The following is a 22,250-nucleotide window of genomic DNA, read 5'->3' as shown; positions in this document are numbered from 1 at the left end:
TGTATAAAGAGGTACTACATCCTCTGTGTTACAACTCCTACTGAGCTTTCAGCCAACAGCCAGTACCAAATGCCAGTCATAGGGGGAGCTATTTTGGACAAGGAATCTTCATACCCAGTTTGTGCAGGCTGACCCTGAAAGACAGTGTCAAAAGAAAAGCTGTTGTAACAGCAAAGGTTTCCACAGATTGCATATTTATGAGACAAATAAATTGTTGTTATTTTATGTTGCGATTTTTTTTGTGTATCTCTCTTTCTGTATGCATGTCTCTCTCTCTCCCCCTCTCTCTTGCACGCTCTATCTCATGCACACACACACATACACATTTAAGGTCACAAATTCAAATGCATAAAGTAATAAATATTTAATTATAAATATAAATAAATATTTAGATCAACATATTTTAACTGTCACTTCAATACGAACCAGCAGTGCAGAGAGTAAACATTTCTATTGCCTATACTTTTATTTCAGGTAAATGATTTGGTTAAGACAACATGATAGTATTATTAGAAAGATTAAGGGCTAGGGTTAGCTCAAAGTGATCAGGTTGTGACAAGATCTTCCGGGTATAAACTAGATGCTTTAGGTTAAGCTACACTTTGGTTTTCCAAGCTCAATTTCCAGTATGCTTACCATGTTACGACTTAGAGCCTCTATATATGTGTGTAAAAATTTTTAGTAAGATAATTGCTATAAAAATATTTGAGGAGGTGATGGGCAGTGTGTGTGTGCTTCACAGCCTTATTCAACCAAGCACTCTGTTTTTGGTTTACTGCTAAATTCTCCTTGAGTCTTTAGATTTCATAAAGGTTATCGTGAGATTTTTCTAAGGGATGGAAAATGTAGCACTTACTATGTGTCTCGCACTATATTAGGCAGGAGTTTGTAATGATGGAGCTAACATACTAATAAAAAACAAAAAGATGAAGACCAATTAGATAAAAATGGTAACGAGAATAAAACAGATAGGCAGGCCCCGGTGTGTGATGTTACCCTCCCTGTGTCCATGTGTTCTCTTGTTCAACTCCCACTTATGAGTGAGAACATGCTCACATGTATGCCTATGTAACAAACCTGCATGTTCTGCACATTTATCCCAGAACTTAAAGTATAATTTAAAAAAGGAAAAAAAATGTTTACTTGAGTACAAAAAAAAAAAAAAAAAAGATAAGTACCTTGAAAGAGAATACAAGGAGAGAGCACCATAAATTGAGTAGTTAAAAAAAAATTAAAAAGCTCTGAAAAGGGAATTTTCAAGATGAAATCTGAGATATGAGAACCAGTCAGGGCAGGCCTATAAAGTTTCTCCTAGCAGTGAAAAAAGGGAATTTTATTCCAGGTAGAATGATCTTGACATTGGAAGATTGTAAGGAGATAAAAATGTAGTGTCCTTGAGACTTAAAAAAAAAGGTGAATATAGCTTGGGCATTATATGTAAGCAGAAGTGTGGCACAAGATGAAGTTAGAGAGGGGAGCAAGAAGCAGATGAAGGAGGGCACTGTCGGCCACGATTAAAAAGTTTGGATTTTATTATTTGTGTTACAAGAAGTAACTGGAGTTAAATTTTTTTTCCATTTGATTTTAAAGGTATACATTTTTTGAAGTATAATTTATTAGAGATATGTTTTTTTATTATTATACTTTAAGTTTTGGGGTACATGTGCAGATCGTGCAGGTTTGTTACATAAGTATACATGTGCCATGGGGGTGGTTTGCTGCGTCCATCACCCTGTCATCTATATTAGCTATTTCTCCTAATGCTATCCATCCCCAATCCCCTCACCCCCTGCTATCCCTCCCCTAGCTTCCCCACCCGACAGGCCCCTGTGTGTGATGTTCCCCTCCCTGTGTCTGTGTGTTCTCATTGTTCAACACCCAGGAAACTGACACAAGAATCAAAAACCAAACACTGCATGTTCTCACTCGTAAGTGGGTATTGAACAATAAGGAACACAGGGACACAGGGAGGGGAACATCACACACCACACACTGGGACCTGTTGGGGGGTAGGGCTAGGAGAGGGGTAGCAGGGGGTTAGGGGATTGGAGAGGGATAGCATTAGGAGAAATACCTAATATAGATGACAGGGCGATGGATGCAGCATACCACCACTATGGCACATGTATGCCTATGTAACAAACCTGCACGATCTGCACATGTACCCAGAACTTAAAGTATAATAAATAAATTTAAATAAATTTAAATATATATATATATATATATATATATATGAGACTAGGTAAAAACTATATGCTTTACCAAAAAAAGATGGCAGGAAAAAGGGAAAGAGCTAGTTAGGTTTGAGATCTGTGTATTGAGGGTATATCATCAGCTGAATTGTGCCCATCTCTGCACTCCCCCAACCCCATTTGAAGAGGCAGCAAGAGGTCAGCTATGTGCAAGCTAGAGAAAGAGGCCCCAGAGGAAACAATCCAATAGGGAATTTGATTTTAGACATCTGGCCTCCAAAAGTGTGAAAAAAAATGAATTTCTGTTGCTTAAACCACCCACATTGTGTAATTTTATTATGATGGCCCTAGGAAACTTATACAAAGTAGAACAGACAATATTTGTCAAGGGATTAGATGTAGATTGGCAGAAAATGATCAGCAAGCATCATTCCCATGTTTGCCAATTGAATAACTAGGTGGATAGGGATGCCATTTCCTCAAACAGAAAGACTAAGGGAAGAACACATTTCTTTGGAGTAATCAGGAATCTTCCTTAATTACCCCAAATCTGAGATGACTGTGAGGCATATTTAGTAGAGATATTAATCATGGCAGTTGATTATTTAAAAATCTAGAGCTCAGAGCAGATATCCTTGTTAAAGGGACATACATGGGGTGTCTGTTCATATGTGTGTATGTATGTATACATTTTATAGCGATATTCTATATTAGGAAATGGATTAGACCACCAAGGTAGAGGTGGTGGAGAAATAAGGGAAGCACATCCAACACTTATCTCTAAAGCAGTCAGCATTTCAAGTTAATGTGGAAGAACAAGTAAAAGACACTGAGAAGTGTCTCAGTGTCTTCTAAGTGATCAGTGATGTAAAAGTATATCTGGGAGAGTATGATAAAACAGAAACCAAAATAGAAGTGGTTTCCAAAAGGAGGGCATTGCATTTAAAATGCTGCTGAAAGTTGGAGTTAAATGAGAAAAACATTTATCCCTTTAACTTGGCAACATGAAGGTCTTCGGTGATTTTTGACAAGAATTTTTCAGTGGAATTGTGGGGGTGGAAGCCAAAATGGATTGAGTTGAGAAATGAGAGGGAAGTGAGGAAGTGAAGTGAATGTGGCAGCTTTTTAAAAAAGATTGTTTATGAAGGGGATTTGAGAAACAGGTTGTTTATCAGAAGTTTTTAGACAGGTAGTATTGCTATAAAATATGTATGCTGATCGAAGTGGTCCAGGAGACAGGGAGAGAGTAGTGGTATGAGAGCCGATAGAAGTAAGATCCAAGTTACCGGTAGAGGGGCTGGCTTCTTAGATAAGGGCAGCATCTCCCTGGAGATAGGAAGAGAGGAGAAAATGGGTGAAGGTACAATCAGTTTAATGAATGTAAGGTATTTCCCATATAATCACATCTGTTTTATAAATAACGAGTGAAAAAAGGTTATCAGTTAAAATTCAAGAGTTGAGAAGCATTTTTAACAATCAAAGTTACAAAACATTCATAGGATATAATAAGAGAGGGAACTTATAAGTAATAGTCTGTGTGGTGAGGCCATGAGAACCTGGTGACTATCAATTTACAGGGACATCTAACTGCCTGAGGTTGTGAATTTCTTCAATAATGCTCTGCTGCATGGACCCCGCCCGTATCAGGAAGGGCAGTTGTCCATTACAGTAAGCATGGTGATTCAGCCAGTAAAATGTAGTAGACAGCTGAAGATTTTTGCAAGTAGATTATTGTAACGATGGGTGTGGAATCCATGGGGTATGCATTAGTTACCACTTTTGCATAACAAATTATCGCCACATTTAGCAGTTGGAAACAACAAACATTCCTGACCTATAATGTCTGTAGGTCAGGAATCCAGAAGCAGCTTAGCTGCTTGATTCTGGCTCCAGTCTCTCACGAAGCAGTAACCAAGACCTTGGCTGGACTGCAGTTCACTCAAGACTTGAGTGAGGAAACTTCCACTTCTAAGCTCACTCATGTGTCTTTTGATAGGACTCAGAAGGGCAGACTCACATGGACCTCTCTATTGAGGACTGTATCACAACATGGCACCTGGCTTACTGGCAAACAAGTGGTCTAAGGAAGAGTAAAAGAGCCCCCAAGATGAAACAGTCATTTTATATCTTAACATCCCATTGCTATTACCATATTCTGTTTGATAAAAGCAAATTTCTAAATCTAGTCCACATTCAAGAGAGAGATAATTACAGAAGGACACACATACCAGGAAGTAGGGATCATTTGGGTCTATGTTAGAGGCCTACCACAGGGTATAAGGAAGAAAATAAAGATAAGAGCAGAAATTGGTGGTAATCAATAAAATAAAGATCTGAATTTTGTGAAAGACTTGATTCCATGTGGTTACTTAGTGGGTGAGTTTATAAAAGTAGAAGGTTGTAATTAGAGAATTGAAACATTAAACTTTAAATATTGGAAGTGGTTTAGTCACTAGTTAGACTTTTTAGTTAAAGACCATAGGGAAATGTGGTTGAACTGGTATTTAAAAAAAAAAAAAAAACAATAGAATGAAGCTAGTGTGTCAGGATAAGACATCTGCATGGGTGTTGAAGTTGTGAGAAGAGGAATGAAAGTCAGGTAGACAGGAAAACTGTGAGCTGGCAGCTAAAAGATTCCATGACTGGAAAATATAACCTGGCGGAAGAGGTAAAGCTGGCAAAGGCAGATGCCATGATCTCTACAAAAAGGTGGGCATGAAAGTGAAATGAGGAGTAAAGATGTGAAACCAAAGGAGAGAGTAAGGATACTGATTCTGCCACTGACCCATTTAATCAGGGTGTGGAAGCGGCATACCCATAAATTGCTTCTGTTTGACATAGTTGGAAGAGATGCCATGTCTTCATAAGAGCAGGCTTCAGTTAATGAAGTGGGTAGAGAGAATATTCTCCCTCTTGTTTGTTGGTATAAAGGAGCATGGAGATCCAGAAGGCAAAATGAGAGAGTCTGGCAGGAAGAGAAATGGTGGAGATAAGTGGATCAGAATTGGTAGGAACAGGACTGAATATCAACGAATGTTCAGAAATGATGGGTGGTCCACAGATTTCAATACCTGGTGTTGATAAAGGTCAGCAGATGTGCTGGTCCTGGCAGCTTTAGTTATTGTCATCATTAATGGTAAAGTAAGACTTCTGTCTAAGAAAAGAAAATTATTAGAGTGGGAGAATAATAAAAATGGAAAGGACTGTCTGTACATCAGCAGATGATAGCAAGGCGGGAAGGGAAAAGCTAGTAAAACTATGGAGGTGTTCAAAATTATGATAGAATAGAGAGGCATTTCCAGCCTGTGAGTGGAAAAACTGATTCTTTCTTGTCTAGGATTTTGCTGCATTTTTCTCTCACTGCTTCTGCTTCTTGTGAGACACCTTCTGTTATTTAGAATATGTCAGGAAGAACATTAGACATTACTCAATCAAGCTCTTTTCTGTGAGATAACTGAGGTCCAGAGAATTCACAGCTTCTTGTCCTTAATGAGGAATGAAGAATCTTGATTTCTAGTATAACTGAAATTTCAGAGATTAAAGATAATGGTGTAAGTATAGTAACTTTATATGAAAAACAAAGTAGCTGAAAAAGGATAAATTTAGAGGTAAATTTATGTTTCATTACAAACACACACCGTGAGCTTTTAAAGTCCATATTTTCTAAGATGTTGCTACAACACACAAATGTGACACTGTGTGTTATCTACTTATGGCATTTCCTGAATGCCACCAATGAAACCTTGAAAATTGATGGCCAAAAGCATTTACCAACTTTTTTTTTTTAACTTATATCATTGTATAGGGAAATAGTGATAAAAAATTGAAACGTGATGTAACTGGGATTTTTGGACTAAATTTAACCTTGACTTTGTCTAGCATGGAATAGGGTTACACTTGAACGAACCCAGGATAGCTGTTCTATGGCATCTCCTTTAACCCCAACTCTAGCCCTTTATTTTTTAGTACTTTTATGTACTTTCTATTCTGGGATGTCCAACTAGAAAATGACCAATTTGTTTTTATATAGATACTAGACGAAATACAGCTTGGTTCCTGACAGACTTCCTTTTTTAATAATAATAAAATAGTAATAATGAGGAGTCAGAAGAAGAGGGAGAAATTGTTTCTGTTTATCGTAAATATGCTAATTTTAGTGGTAAGTTAAGTACTCATAACAATGTAATCTTGTAATATTTTGATCATTTAACATTCCAAAAGCTTTGTGTCTGTATGTGTGAGAGTGTGTGTGTGTGTGTATATATATCTCCCATATATATAGTATTTTTTTATTAAATATGCCTTAATTTTTTATTATTGGGGATATGTATATATCTAATATATATAATCTAATATATATATGTGGGTGTGTATATATCTAATATATATAATCTAATACATATCATATATATATATGAGGATATGTATATATCTAAATACCAAATACTAAAAAATTAAGGCATATTTAACAAGAAGTAACCTACAAACCTATCCATGCTTCTTAAAGCCTTACTGAAAATAACAAGTTACAGAATTTAGAATGTGGTAATACAGTAATACCAGAAAGACTATAAGAGAAAAAACAGAAGACACTTTCTACAATTAACCAAGCATATTCTAGAAACATTCTCATTGAGTAGGAGAATCGTGCAAAGATACTGAATTTTAAACAATGATCCTGGAGTATAGGATTATTCTCAAAATGGAGGGACTAAACTTAAAACACACAAAAAGATGAAAAATAGAGATAAATTATACTTAGAAACCTCATTATTCCAAAGTAATCTTAATGAAATGAATTAATAGGAGAGATAAATTTGAAAGCCTTTAACATTAGATACCTCGGTCAATCTAAAATGCAATACCACTCTATATTTTGATGTGCTAACATTGACCTCTCAATAGTCCTTTTGTAAGTCAGCAAGCAAACTTACATAATAATCAGTTTATACATTAATTTGGAAATTTTGAAATGAAATGCATCACTTTATCAAAGAGAAATACAAAGCAATGTAGTGAAACTTCCCAACCAAATATATGTGTACCAACTGAAATACACATATACATATTCTATATATAAACATATGTGTATGTGTACTTACAAATGTGTACATACATACACACATATGTATAAAATATATGTATATGTGTTTGTATATATATAAACATAAACAGATACACTTGGACTCGTGAAAGAGACCAATGAAAGCAGATAATAATTTGAAATGTTGATTTTAATATGTATTAAATCATAAAAGTGGACCAACATCAATAGGACTGAAAGGACAGAGAGCTGAGGGGGTGTAAACTGCTGTTCTCTTTTTGCTGTTGGGTCAACATGTCAGCAATGCTTTCACATGGAGCATCTTGCAGACATGAAACAAAGTGGTTCCCCCTTGGTTTGCCTTTGGATTGTGCTGTTGTTAAGTGTCCAGAGACCAGATTATCCATATAGGGTTCTTTTTATGATTCTTGATTATAATCCCCTGAGAAAGTCAGACGAGCCTGGGGTTACTGGAGACTGTGTCTTGCTTGGCATATTTATCATCCACAAATCATCTGCTATAAATATATCTCAGCAGGATCATCATCAGACCAGCTCAGTAGCCTGCAATTTATGAAGGTTATGAGAAACAGTGTGAAGGGTGAAGCACTTTATTAAGGGTGGCTTTCTTTTCTGACCCTGCCCTGCATTCTACTTGAATATAAATGATCCTAGGAGTAAGTGATCCTTTCCATTTAGCATTAAGGCTTTTAAATTGTTCCTTTCAACAGTTATTCTTATGCCACTGTGTCATGACTAAGAATTTCTAGGAAACATCAAAATCAAGTGTTAAAAGATAATATGAGAAATCACTACATGAAAAATAGAACTATAACTGAATCTCACATTACCTTATTACCTTTTTATGTATAAACCATCCAAAGAATTTTTTCTCTATTTTTATTCCACATCTATCATGACTTTTTTCTCATCTGGGTAAAGTAACAGAACTAACCAAATTGCCTTGCAAAAATCATGATTACAATCTCCAGGGAAGTTGAAATAAATAAAATGTTTTTCTCTTTTGTGTTGCTCAATGTTCTTTGTTTTTAAAAGAAAATGTGTTTGCTTAAACGATGTTTCAAAATTTGTTCTGGACATAAACCCTATTTCCTTTTAACATTTCCTTAAATGAATAAAAAATATTGTAAGGAACCAAAATGCCACAAAACCAAAATGCCACCCAGGCTGCTCTCTTGCCAGTGATTTGTTACTGGGAAAATAGTTAAAGCCTGCTGGGGAATGATTAACTGTTTGCCTAACAGAGTGTTATTCCAGGCACTCGTTTAAAAAGGGAAAGCCTTGAAGAGAGTCACTCTATTAATATGTATTAAAAGTAGAAGGCCAATTACAACATTTCAAACAACTCCAGTGGATAAAAGACCATCAACATCTTCCTGTTTTCACTATCAGCCTCTCTTAAAATGGTGTTCTTGGCTATCCACAATCGCCCCGGGGAGAGAAACAACAAGCGGAGGAAAAAAATGCACAAGAGTGAGGGGGAACAAATGATGGAAAATTGCTTTATTCAACTTCACCTGCGGCTGGAGAAAGTCACCCCTAAGAAGATTCCAACACTTTATATCAATTGCCCATTATGGTTTCCTCCCACCACATCACTGCACTATTTTAGCACTTGTTTTGCAAACCACCAACTGCGTTTACAAGTAGAGACATAATCAGGAGGAGAATGACCTTTTGCAGCATGTATCTGAGCTAGTTTATCAAACACTTCGTCAGCCAACTGTCCAGGAGGCAAAATGACTGATAGATAGTTGGTAGATAGATAGACAGGCAGATAGATAGATTAAAAGGTGGGGAAACTTATCTCTTTTCCCTTTTTCCCTTCTATATAATCTGGTTGTTTCTCTTCACCCCTTTTCTCTTCCCACCCCGTCCCCAAACCTGTTACTAAGGAAACTTGAAAAAGAATCAGATACATTAAGACTACAAAACAAAACAAAAGTTTAGACCCCGAAACCATGATTCCTTGCCAAGCAGAAAGCAATGCAAGAGCCCAACCTGGGTCGCCGCACCGCGGTCCTGACAAAGCCTGTATGGAGCCAGAACAAATAAGATGTTAATTGCAGCCTCCCAGAGAAAAACTACTATTGTTCCAGCCAGAGACACGCAGCAGCTCGGGATCTGGGATGTGCCCCCTTCGCTGCGAACTGGATCAATTCTGAATCCCGGTGCTGAAATGACAGCTCTCTGGCTGTGTCAGGTCCGCGCTGAAAGACAGAAAGAAAACGACGATCAAGTCCTGCATTCACTTCCCACCCTTCAGAGTCGCCTTCCCATCCTCCGCACCCCCCTGCCTCGCTTCCTAGTGCGTTTCTCTTACAGTTGGTCGCCGCCAGCCCCAGCGGTGGGAACTGAGGATGCAAAAACCTCCCAGACGCAGAAAATACCGCTTTCGGGACGTGCTTGGGTTTGAGCAGCCGTGACGTGCAGGCGCACGGCGGCCCTGGCTGGAGCTCCTCGGAGCCCCCTCCCGCCCGCCTCTTCCCCGCCCTCCCGCCGGGACTCCCTCCTCTCCCTCGTCTCCCTCCTTTCCCACCTCGCGGCTCCCCTCGCCTTCTCTCTCACATTCCCGCCCGCGCCCCTGGGAGGCAGAACTCCAGGAAGTCGCAGCGACCGCGCTGCGCGAGCCGAGCCTCTGGCGGGCGGCAGTGCGCACCGCAGCTGTGCCGGAGAGGGGCGCGCGGCACCCGGGACGCGAGCGCCCAGGAGCACGCGGGAGGCCGCCGCGCGGACGCGCTCCCGGGGCACGCGCAACCCCCGCGCGCGCGCCCAAGGGAGAGCGAGCACCGCGCGCCGGCGCGCACACCCGAGACACAGCTTTACTATCTCGCTCCCTCTCGCGCCTCCCTCCTCGCTGGGCATTGAAACAGCTTTCCGACATCACCAGCCAAGGATTTTTCCCCCCTCTCCTTAGTCGCCGTCCGTCCATCAGTACCTGCAGGGGGGAGGAGGAGGAGGAGGGAGGAAAGCAGAAAGGAAAAAGCATGAGCTTGAGCCTTCCGATCCGACCACGAATATTCCTGTCATAAACCCACCGCCCCAACAAATCTGCCATAGCAGCCGCCGCCGCCGCCAGTCACTTCTCGTCTCAGCGCTTTCTTTGCTTCTTGGCTAATCGGTTTGTTGGGGGTAGATTTTATGAAACAAATCTTCGCTCTTAAGCCACTTAACGTTTTTGAGGGGTTTCTATAGAGTCTCCCTTGCGGGGGGCTTCTCCCTCCCTTTAGCCCCCCTCGGCTTGGAGGTTGGATTCAGTTGGATACGGCGCCAGGCTCTGGGCTCCTGGTGGCTTTTTTTCCTCACTGCCCCTCCTTTGGTCTTTGGTCTCCCCCCCGCCCCTCCACCTTTTGCTTTTCGTATGTGTGCATTTTTTAAAATAAATCCTGATTTTGGAAGCTGAGCCGGGGAAAATGGGCAACGGTGATTGGGACCGAAGGGGAGTCTCTCCGTCACTGTTGCTGGGACGCGTGCCTGTGCTGGTGTCTTAGAGCAAGAGCCTCCCTGAGCTTTCGGAGTGGAAGGTAAGGCAGGGGTTCCGGGGGTCACCTTCCCTCTGCTGGGGGTCGCCCCCCGTGAAGCTTTGGGCTTGATGTTTGAGAAGGGAGGAAAAGGAAAGGAAAGGCTGTTGCTGGCGGATGGGGAGGCTGTGAGCAAATCCGACTGTCTAAACGCCGCAGTTGAAAAGTTAGACAAGTCTGGTTTTCAAGAGGGGTGCTGGGTCGGAAGGAATAAGTAGAGAGACCTAGAAAATCTGGCAGTTTTGTGTGATTGGGGTAATTTTATGGGGGGGGGGGAAATTTTAGGTTAAAAGGAAGTTAAGAAAAGGCAATGGGTCTTCTATTGGGGGGAAAATCTGTGGAGTGATGGCGCCGTCTATGTTCGACTAAACTAAAGTGTCACCCAGAAAATCAGTTTTGAGAATAGCTAAACTCAATGCTGGTTTGCTTCTCAGCAAGAGGTAAATAAATAAATAAATAAATAGAACATCCTTGACAACTCCGTGGCCAGCCTTTACCCCCGCCTCCACCCCTTCTTTAAGAGGGAAATACAGTTTTTTGAACGGGCCCTGCAGTCTAAAGGGGGTTGGGGGAATGATTTTTTTCTTATTATTTACAACAAAACAAGACTCTGTACTCCAGACCGATTAAAAATAAAGAGCATTATATTGAGGGCGCTCTCTTGAGCAGGCATTAAAGTGAATTCAGAGCTATTTCCTCATTCTTTCTGATCATTGATGAGCACGGCATTGCAGACATGCACTGACAAAATAAATGGAAGCAAAAGTACCAATTTCATTAAGAAAAGACATACGACCTCTTTTTGAGTTCCTGATTATAAAATGAAGCCCCCTTTCATGGATGGAATTCCTAATTTAGACTCTTATTGTCACATTGGCTCTCAACGCCTACACTCTATCCTGAAGAACACTGCGCAGACCTGCATTGCCTGCAAAGTGCTACAGCAAAAAAAAAAAAAAAAATAGGAAATTATTTCCAGAATTTCTTACAACTTTCTCTGTTTTTTTTTTTTTAACCTTTAAATGCTCATTGGCTTTATTTTTTCATGAAGAAAATGTATTATTCATTGAGCTATTTGCTTGAAACCGAGAACACTGTTTTGATGGTCCCAGCAGTTCTGATGCTATTTTAAACTGCTGCTATATAGAGATTTAGAGTTGGGGCTGTGTTTGCCTATATCAAGACATAGAATTTGAATTATAATCTGGAAAATGCAGATCTATCTTCAGGGACTTTGGTCACTGGATTTGGTGTGCATGCGTTGTGTGTGTTATGCAATGGAAAGGAAGAGGGTTTTATCCTTTGGTTCAGAGAAGACCCAGGCAAAAGCATGAAAACTCTTAACTATCTATATGTCTGTATGTCTGTCTCTGTTTACAGAACAGTGGAAGAGACTGCAGCCTAAAGACTTTTAAAATTAACTTGGCATCACTTTTATCAGCTCAAAGGCTAAACAAACAAACAAACAAAAAGCAGTGTCATTTATTCTAAGAAATAACTTCTTAAAAGTTAAAGCTGAAAAATATTCAAGTTATTTTTGGATAACAACTTACAGAGGTAAATATAACCAAGGACTACTTTATTATCCAAGGCCAGGGTTGAAATTAAAAAATAAAGAAAAGAAGAAAAGAAAAAGAAAAGAGGAGCTTTGGAGTTGTTAGAAAGGGAGCAATTCAATAACCGAAATCTGCTAGGGACAAAAATGCTAATGTATTTCATTGCCATGTGTAAACCTTAAATTACAGTTGATAATTTTTCAAAAATTAAAAGACTGAAGCCAGCTCAATTAGTATGGCTCTGGAATTTTTTTACTGACATCACCTTTGGATACAGATACTAATATAGTGATCCACTTTATGTATCCCAAGAGGGCATGTCACATTGAAATGACTGCCTTAAATCCTGGTTCTCAATGGCGATGTTGAACAACAAGTTTCCCCACTGTATTTATCCACCTATGCCCTTTCTCAAATGATGTTTTTAAAATTAATTAATCCACATGAATGCCCATGTTTTTGCAAAGGAATTTCTGAGCAGTTCACATGGTGGCCCCTGCAAAGGCAAGTGGGGCATTTGGGAGATGATGTTCCATCTGTAACAAATTATCATTTGTGCTTTTAAAATTGTGGCCGTAATTTATCATAATTACTTTCACATTTAAGATAAGAGAAATAATGTGATGACAGCTGTTCGAAGATTATCAGATTAGATTTTGTGTGATGATGTTTACTGCAGGCAGAGGACAGAGAGAGAAAAGGTTGTATAGACTGTAGACTGATTAATAATATTTTGACAATTAACATTTAGATTACGGTGTTTTAAAACTCCTTGTTTTCCCTTTAATTCTATAGGATGATAATGGACATAGAGGAAATCCTGGTAGATAGGTTAGGGTTTTCCTATTAATAATCTATTAAATGTTATTTTTAAATTGATTGCGAATTTGACCATTGTGAATGGCCACATGAGGGCGCTGTTCACACAGCAACAGATAATTTTTCCGTGTTACAAAATAAAAATTACCTGCCATTCTTTTAAAAAGGGTTTTTTACTGAAATCTTGAAAACAACTGGCTGTAATATTGAAAGGAGTTTATTTTCTTAAAGCATGTAGACTCCTACTTGCATTTTACTTTCATTGCCATTTTTACAGGCCAAATGACATAGGATGAAGGCTGTTCGTAACCTGCTGATTTATATATTTTCCACCTATCTCCTGGTTATGTTTGGATTTAATGCTGCCCAAGACTTCTGGTGTTCAACTTTGGTGAAGGGAGTCATTTATGGATCGTATTCTGTAAGTGAAATGTTTCCCAAAAACTTTACAAACTGCACTTGGACGCTGGAAAATCCAGATCCAACCAAATATAGCATTTACCTGAAATTTTCCAAAAAGGACCTTAGCTGCTCTAACTTTTCACTCCTGGCTTATCAGTTTGATCATTTTTCCCATGAAAAAATCAAGGATCTTTTAAGAAAGAATCATTCTATAATGCAACTCTGCAATTCCAAGAATGCTTTCGTTTTTCTACAGTATGATAAAAATTTTATTCAAATACGTCGAGTATTTCCAACTGATTTCCCAGGATTACAGAAAAAAGGGGAAGAAGATCAGAAATCGTTTTTTGAGTTTTTGGTATTGAACAAGGTCAGCCCAAGCCAGTTTGGTTGCCATGTATTATGCACTTGGTTGGAGAGCTGCTTAAAATCAGAAAATGGGAGAACAGAATCATGTGGGATCATGTATACAAAATGCACCTGCCCTCAGCATTTGGGAGAGTGGGGGATCGACGACCAGTCACTGGTTTTGTTAAATAACGTGGTGTTACCCCTGAATGAGCAGACAGAGGGCTGCCTGACCCAGGAGCTGCAAACCACACAAGTCTGCAATCTTACCAGGGAGGCCAAGCGACCACCCAAAGAAGGTAAGCTGCCAAAGGAGAGGGGATGGTGAGCGGGGGAGCACTTTGGGGATGGAGTTAAAACGTGCTGTTTCAACACACAGGCCTAATTATTGCTCCCTTATTGTCACTTTTGGGCTCATTTGATGTGTGCTATTCACAGATAAATGTCTCTTGAGCTAGTTTTAGGTTTCAAGGTTTTAGAGATAGGGCAGCGAGGACTGGATAGTTCAGCAGCATGTGTTAGAAGTGCAAGTGGAATAATCAGGAAAAAGATGCAGAAAGCTGGAGTCAGCTTGCACTAGAGGTTGGTGAGGAGGGAGAGGAATGCCTTTATTCAGGCTGCAGCCTCTCGGGGTGACACACACATGCTCCACCTGTGAAATGGATTTATAGACATCTCCCTTCTGCTCCAGCCCAGCAAAAGGTCCACTTCACTTCCTTTCTCCTATTTCCACGGAGTCCTTCCCTCACATTCCTCACTCATTTCCAGGTTTGATCTTGGGATATCTTGACTAAAAGGTGGTGTAAACTCAATAGCTTGCCTGTTTGGACATGAAGGCAGGGGTACCTCCCCTTCTCTCCTGGTCTGGCATTTTATTTGAGGTGCTTGTGCAAAAATCAGGCGTTTGCGTTGCTCTTTCCTTGGTCAGGAGGAACTCACTAGAAGCACAAACTCTCCAGGTCTTCTGGCTCTAGAGTCACCTGAGGCCGGGGTACGGGGTGCAATGAAAACACACACTGATCCTTTAAGACCCCATCGGCCTCTTAAGAGTGAATTTTTGCCTTTATATTCTTGGGCCCCGGTTGATATACACGAAGAAAGGGAAAGTCTCAGAGCTAGGTGAGGGGAGGGGAAGTGCAACGGAAATGCAGAAGAAAAAGAAAGTGCAGGAATGATTTATAGCTATCGCCCAATCCCCAGTGGGGGAACTGCCAGAGGATTTGAGATTGTGGATTATGTTTCATAATGCAAGAAAGCGTGACATATTTTTAGAAAATGACTTTTCCTGTTTGGAAGGTTAATGGATGTGTTCCATTCCTTTGAGGACACTGCTGATACACATTAGTTCTTGCTCCCCAATCCTGCAACCAGAGAGTGTGTTGATTTCTTATGCAGGAAATGTTTTCTGATCGCCACAAAGATCCCAGTCTGTGGAAAGGGACAGCCAAGCTCCAGTCGCCAAGCTCCAGTCCCTCTTTCCTTTTCCTCAACCAACAGAAGTTGTCTTTGTGACCAATATAAAATTGACACGTTGTTGGAGAATTTTCTTTAAGGGTAGCCAAGGCTTTATAAGGGGGAGTGGAGAGATGGGGAACTTAAATAGCCTAATACCATTTCTCTGCTGGCTGCAATTTAAGGGATGGGAATTATGGAAGAGCAATGGTACCAGAGGAAAAGACCCGTTAGAAAATGAAAGCAGATTAAAGGGGTGAAAACCTAAAAGATTTCATCTGCAGATCAGTGTTTCACTATCAGCTGTGACTGAGGAAAACAAAGTGGTTTTAAATTACAGGAGTTCTTTTCTCTAGTAAAAATCCCAGAGAAGCACTTGCAACTGCAGGGATGGTATTTAACAGCATTTAAAACTAATTAGTGTCCCCTAGAATAAGAAGCTACAGTACACACAAAAAAGTGTGATGTTACAACCTGGCTAATAAACAGTTAACATAGAAATCTGGTTTTTGTTTGTTCTACTGTTGTTTTAATACAATTTAGAAAATCTGTTTCTTCAATGGTTAATTTTCTATTATAAAATTGAGTACTGATGACAGTGGAGAGTGAATTCAGTGTCACAACTCTTTTATATGAAAGGCAGTAAGTGATAAAAACAAAGTTGTTGTGTGCATATTAAGCATGATTTTCAAAGGTTTTGTTGATCATGATCCTGAGATGTGGGTTAAAACAATGACAGGATTTATAGAAGCTACACTAGATCGCCATTTGTTTTGTAAGTGAATACAATAAGAGTGACTTTAGACAGCAGATGTGTAAATCATGTGACACAAATTGTATATTATCATTAATCCACTGGCAAAATGAAAAACAAATACCTTCACTGACAAATATACTTACATTTAAAGTGCAGTATGATGTTAATTGAGTTGAACTAGAAAAAGTTTATATTATAGGGGAGCAACATATGCTATGTCAGTGAAAGTGCACACTGTATTCTGTTCTATTCTGTATATTCTGAATTTGTGTTCTTTGTTTAGATACTCTGAGTCAGAAAGGTAAGGATAAGTAATTCCCAATGACATAATTGTAACTGATGCATTTGTTAAGTAATTCTTACAAAATACATATAACACTCTTTATGCCAGTTAAATAATCTCTTTTTGGCTAGGTTGCATTGTGGGAAAGGGTTATGAAAATCTATTGACCTTTAATTTAATAAAACTTAAGCAAAATATATTATATCTTCAATATTTCATATTAATGATACATAAAACACTGATAAATAATTATTTAATACCATCAAATAAACTACCTATAATGACATAAAGCTTGAGGTTAATCATTACATCTAGTTGTGCTACTCATATCTCATTTTATTCCAGTGTCATTTTATATGATAACATGTAATTCCATCTTTAAAATTAGGTTTTAAAAATTCCACTTATATTTTATATTACTTGGTGGTTTCCATTTTCTATTTAAAAAAAAAGTCGTCCTTTAAGTCATCAGAGGAATAAATACAAGATTGCTCTCCTTTGACTCCCATTTTATTTACTAATAAATACTGACTTGGAAGTCCTGCCTTGAGTAAAAGTATCTTCCACATGTATTACATCATAGAAGTGGCACAAATTCGAACAGTCTTCACACTTAGTAGATGTGATTCCAGATTGTTTTGTGTAACACTGATGGTGATGGCAAAGATATATCAAATGTTGAATATTGTGAGTGTGTCCATTGGTATTATGAAATAATATTAGGTATTTAGTATTGAAGAAACAATAGACTCTAAGGAGTGGGATGCCTACTTTGAGATAGGCTATATACTAGAACCTTCTTTAATAATATAATCGTGTACTGGAAATTTTCATAGCCGGAAAACAACAAAGGGAAAACTATTGCAGTTTTCAGTGACACCAACAATTACAAATGTTATCTTGAATATAAAAAATTATTTGACTAATGCTTCATTAAAGTATTACATTTATTTTTAAAATTTCTTATTTAAGGTCATATTTGACCTATTTGGGGGTATCATGCGATTATAGAAACTTAGTTAACATTTCCCTAATTTTTATATGAAATTATGAAAGCCAATTAACAGAATGAAGTCTTTTTAAAATAAAAATGTCTTATTTCAGGCAGTTTTTTAAAAACCTGTTAACATGTAATGGCTATAATTCTTTTTAAAAAGAAACCTCAAATAACATTGTGGATTACCCGGTTTTACATATAAGTCTGCAGAATGGCATTTTTTATTAACAAGGTCATCTTTAATTATCCTGAGGTCTTTACTATGGTTTATAGGACTCTTTTGCTGAAGATAATTTTGGACTGCATAGCTAAGATATAAAATGTGGAATTAAAGTATCTTATTTTTTACCACTTCATTTACAATAAATGATTAAAACAGTTTTGGCAGAAAAATTCTACACCAGGATATCTAAATCACATAATAAGCCTTAATGGAATCTTTGTTTCTTGCTGACATCAATGGCTCTACTTATGTGAAAGGAAATTGGGATCTCTGTATAGATTCCAGGAAATCTGAACACACACACTCATTTGTCTTTCTACTCTGCCTTTGCTAATTCTTGATACTCTACTCCCCAAGGGAAGTCTCACCATAGGCCTGTGTAGACTTTAGCTCATGCCTTCGTGTGTATGTGTTGGAATTTTTAGGCACATATTTGCAATCTAGAGTGATTTGAGTCTATGTCAGTTTAATTGTCCCCATTTCTTTTTGCCTTTTTCCTGTTTGCCCTAAGATTACTTTAGGAGTCATCATTCGCCTTCCTCTTTACACTCCTTTGATCTTCCTTATTTTATTTATTTATTTATTTGAAATCACTACCAGGATGCTATACTCTTTATCAGAATGCAGAATGATTTACTGAATCTGTTGTTCCTTGAAGAAGCACCCTGACAGTTTGCTCTGTTCCTTTGCTAGATCCCCCAGATCTTTGCACATACTATACTTCTGTTCCTGCATTTGTCATATTGCAGTGTGATTTTCCACTAATATTTTCATCTTGGCCAGGCGCAGTGGCTCATGCCTGTAATCCCAGCACCTTGGGAGGCCTAGGCAGGTGGATCACGAGGTCAGGAGTTCAAGACCAGCCTGGCCAAGATGGTGAAAACCCATCTCTACTAGAAATAGAAAAATTAGCCAGGCATGGTGGTGGGTGCCTGTAATTGCCCCTACTCGGGAGGCTGAGGCAGAGAATTGCTCGAACCCAGGAGGCGGAGATTGCAGGGAAGCAGAGATTGCAGTGAGCTGAGATCATACCACTGCACTCCAGTCTAGGCAACAGAGTAAGACTCTGTCTCAAAAACAAACAAAAACTTCCATCTCATTCTACCAGAATGAGTTCTTCAAGAAAAAAAACAAAAACAAAAACAAAAAAACTGAGGCTTTTAATTATCCAGCATGGTCTGAACAGGGTTTTAGTAAACATTGGTTGAAATGAATGTTAAATAAATGAAACCGAAAAATCTCAATAGGAAAGATAGCAATGATTAGGTTACAACAGAAACAATAGAAATATATGGCTTTGGGAAAACATCCACCTTTTACTTACACCTTTATTAGGAGAAGATTTCTATTATTTTTATAATTTCCAATTCTATTAATGCATTATTGATGTCAGTTCCTTATCTTCAAGGTGTTATTTAAAAAGAGTTTTAAAAGAACAAGAAGAAAGGAGTCATTAACAAATATTCTTAATTTTATATATGTTTATTTTAAAATGTCAATGATAAATAGAACTTACTACGTATGCCCTGCTAGAAAAATGTGGTAAGAAAATTTGCCAATTTCTATGTCTTTACTTGTTTTCGTTTCTCTCTCTCTGTTTTTATTTTCTGGCCCTAGCATTACTTGCACAGTAATGACATTTTCCAAATCCTCTCCTCCACACTTTGAAGAAAAATATAAGCTGTCTTTCCAAGAAATAGGAAAAGACTATTTAAACATCAGTTTCAGTGTTTCTGTTATTCCCTTTTGATTATGATCCATGTTAATGATGGAATATTACTGAAAATTGTAGGCCTGGTCAAGTGTAACAAAATGCCACAATTATTCTGTTTGCCATCTTAGAATTTCACCAACCAAGGAGTAGCTCATATATGTAGTATTTAATGAAAGAAAACTCCATTACATGGTAACATATTTTTTTGTAGACAATAGATTTAAAATATTAAGGGGGTGTGAACACTTAAGTGAATTTGTTTGCGTGTATACCATCCATGCACACATATACCAGCATATGTGTTTCAGGGGATTTTTACAACAGCTGTAGATAAATGTACTTCAAGTTCATTTTCTATTAAAAGTGAGATAGGAATTTTTCTTCCCTTAAAATCCAGCTTTTTGCATGCTTTCTTTTACTTCATTTCCTAATGGAAGCAATTTTATTGTTAAGCTGATTTGTTTTTCCACATAGCTACTTTTGTAAAACATAGTTTTTATTTAGACTCAGTCTGGTCTGTATTACCTATAAAAGTCATCTGGCCCTTGGAACAGAAATCAGTGTTCATTTAAAAATAAGCTTTTAAAAATTTTTTTTCTAATTAATATGTAATGGGTTTTAAGATCATGAACCAAACAGAGCTGAGTTTTGATTTGCTGTTTCTCATCATGACTACTACTCTATATTATCACTTCTTTTCAGAGTAGCCTAGTAATGCTTATTTATCAGGGTATGGGAGGATAGGAAATGACATCATGTAGGAAAAAAATAATAAAACTAATGGCTTGGAATATTTCAGTTCCTGTCAGTGCCTGTGGAAATTTCTTCCAAATTCAATTAACTAATAAGAAATCAGAGTAATATTATGTTTGTCTAGGTGTGTCACTTCCTTGAAATGAAAAGCATGATTTGGTATAAGAAAAGCTTTGGTCACTAAAATGACTTAGCCACTTAGTAGCACCTTTGACAAGTGACTGAGCTTGACTCATTAATAATATGAGAATAATACCTACTGTAATACAGTGTCATATTAAATGAGATTGCATGTATAAAACAGCACATTGCTCAAGTTATGTTAGACCCTCGATAAATGTCAGTGCCCTTTTCTTTTCCCTCAATCTCCCTCCTTCAGCTTTTGGTAGATCAAAACAATTCCTGATTAAAACTCACATTTTATTTCAGACATATCTATATTCTTATGCAATTTTATCATAAAATATTAAAAATTGTTTATAATTTGTATAACATAAAATGACCCAGACATGACCTACATCCAGGATGGAAAAAGTCAGCATTAAAAATTATAGATTTCTGGCTGGATGTGGTGACTCATGCCTGTAATCCCAGCACTTTGGTAGGCTGAGGCTAGTGGATCACCTGAGGTCAGGAGTTTGAGACCAGCCCGGCCAACATGATGAAACCTCATCTCTATTAAAAATACAAAAATTAGCTGGGTATGGTGGCACACGCCTATAATTCCTGCTACTCCAGAGGCTGTGGCAGGAGAATTGCTTGAACTCAGGAGGCAGAGGTTTCAGTGAGCCAAGATCGCGCCACTGAACTCCAGCCTGTGTAACAAGAGCGAAACTCCGTCTCAATAATGAAATTGTCGAGTGTACAGGGTGTAGTAGCTCTCTGGAATGAGACTTACATACATTAAGCATGGATTTCTTATAACCTATTATCATAATTGAAATAAATTTTCATTGAGACATTTGTCATTATGTTTGAAACTGCTGATAATGATTCTTTGTGAAGAATTTTATTTAAGTATTGTATTTATATTTGAAACAGTTATACTTTTTCTACATATTTCTCATTATATGATATCATTATATGGTAATTTAGAGTATCTAGTACCCAGCCCTTTAAATTTTATTTTTGTACATTAACGTATATTTATATAAAATATTCTCTTCAAATCAGTGCAGTTTTTGAAACTTTGATTTTATTCTTATCTTTTGGATATAAACCATACAGAATTGATGATCAATAATGATTTAGAGTGCCATTTAATCATTTGAACTTGAATATGAATTTAGAGCATTTAACAAAGGATCATAAAGTCATCTAGATACGTGTTTATTTTGTATTAGACAAAGAAAAGGCTACATCTTAATACCTTTGGGTTGATGAAGGCATGACTAGTAATGCATCAGTTAGATCAAGATAGTGGTATTTGCATCATTCTAGGCCTGGAAAGTTGTCCTTTGAATATCGTTGCTGATAGGCAGCAAAGCTATTTAAGTTAAATGATTATTGACTATTTTAATCTTTGCTGGATTCTGCAAAATGAAGTTTTTGTTTTGAGATATATTTTAAAAAGAAATTATCCTGAAATGCTAGGCCATATTCAACCACTTGGAAAAAAAGGATAACTTTGCTGGAATTTCATTCAGTGAATTGTGATCAGTTATTAGAGACCAATGATCCCAAATATCCCCCAACAAAGCTTACATAATTAGATATTGGAAAGAAAACCCAAAACAGTTAGCATTAATTTGATAATTCTGATATTTTCTTAAGGTAAAATTTCAAAATGTCATCTATGAGACTCTATGAAATGCCACAGGCTCTACATTCAATTATCTTTCAGCTATCCTCCAGGAATTTTGTGCATTTGCTGAGAATGACCTAGCTACATGACTATAAATGTTTAATAATGTATTTCTAGTTTGCATTGAAAGTTAAATAAGTTAACAAATGCACTAAATACATGAGCATGTAGCTGATTAACTCAAAATTAACTGAGTGAATAGGAGTCTTTTCTGAAATCTAAAATGTTTGCTGATGTGCATTTTTCCTACAACCAATCTGTATCACACACTGATGATCCCTGGGGCATGTTATAAAATATGAAGGTAAAATGGATACTATTTGGTTTCCATCATGTAAAATGAAATAATTTACCTGCTACCTTA

The 22,250-nt window shown here is 37.8% G+C and overlaps 2 protein-coding genes and 1 long non-coding RNA gene across 5 annotated transcripts in view; 2 read left to right on the top strand and 1 right to left on the bottom strand.

The window, feature by feature from the left end:
• Positions 1–2,283: 2,283 nt before the first annotated feature.
• On the bottom strand, positions 2,284–9,648 carry LOC105730578 (uncharacterized). 3 transcript variants are annotated; one of them, XR_010336567.1, is made up of 5 exons: positions 9,581–9,648; positions 9,259–9,467; positions 5,264–5,346; positions 5,008–5,157; positions 2,284–3,518 (listed from the first exon to the last, which is right to left on the bottom strand). It is a non-coding gene; the product is annotated as an uncharacterized LOC105730578 (long non-coding RNA). The 3 variants fall into 3 exon arrangements; XR_001110511.2 differs by lacking the exon at positions 9,581–9,648 and having other exon boundaries at positions 4,978–5,157; positions 9,259–9,564; XR_001110510.2 differs by lacking the exon at positions 9,581–9,648 and having other exon boundaries at positions 9,259–9,564.
• Positions 9,649–10,670: 1,022 nt separating this feature from the next.
• Positions 10,671–10,748, top strand: LOC135268356 (uncharacterized). The gene has a single exon (XM_064360930.1). It carries the CDS (start codon positions 10,671–10,673, stop codon positions 10,746–10,748), a length of 78 nt encoding a protein of 25 aa, XP_064217000.1.
• A 1,499-nt stretch (positions 10,749–12,247) lies between these two features.
• ADGRB3 (adhesion G protein-coupled receptor B3) overlaps positions 12,248–22,250 on the top strand; it is a 751,340-nt gene continuing 741,337 nt past the window's right edge. The window contains exons 1-2 of the mRNA XM_064360929.1: positions 12,248–12,335; positions 13,431–14,202. Coding sequence (XP_064216999.1) covers positions 13,446–14,202 — 757 coding nt within the window. The 5' untranslated portion in view covers positions 12,248–12,335; positions 13,431–13,445. The remainder of the gene's footprint in view (positions 12,336–13,430; positions 14,203–22,250) is intronic.

Source organism: Aotus nancymaae, unplaced genomic scaffold, assembly GCF_030222135.1.
Source record: "Aotus nancymaae isolate 86718 unplaced genomic scaffold, 86718_ANA_hifiasm-v0.15.2.pri h1tg000040l, whole genome shotgun sequence".
Taxonomy (NCBI): Eukaryota; Metazoa; Chordata; class Mammalia; order Primates; family Aotidae; genus Aotus; species Aotus nancymaae.
Note: the sequence above shows the minus strand (reverse complement) of the source record. Positions and strands in the feature narration are given on the sequence as shown.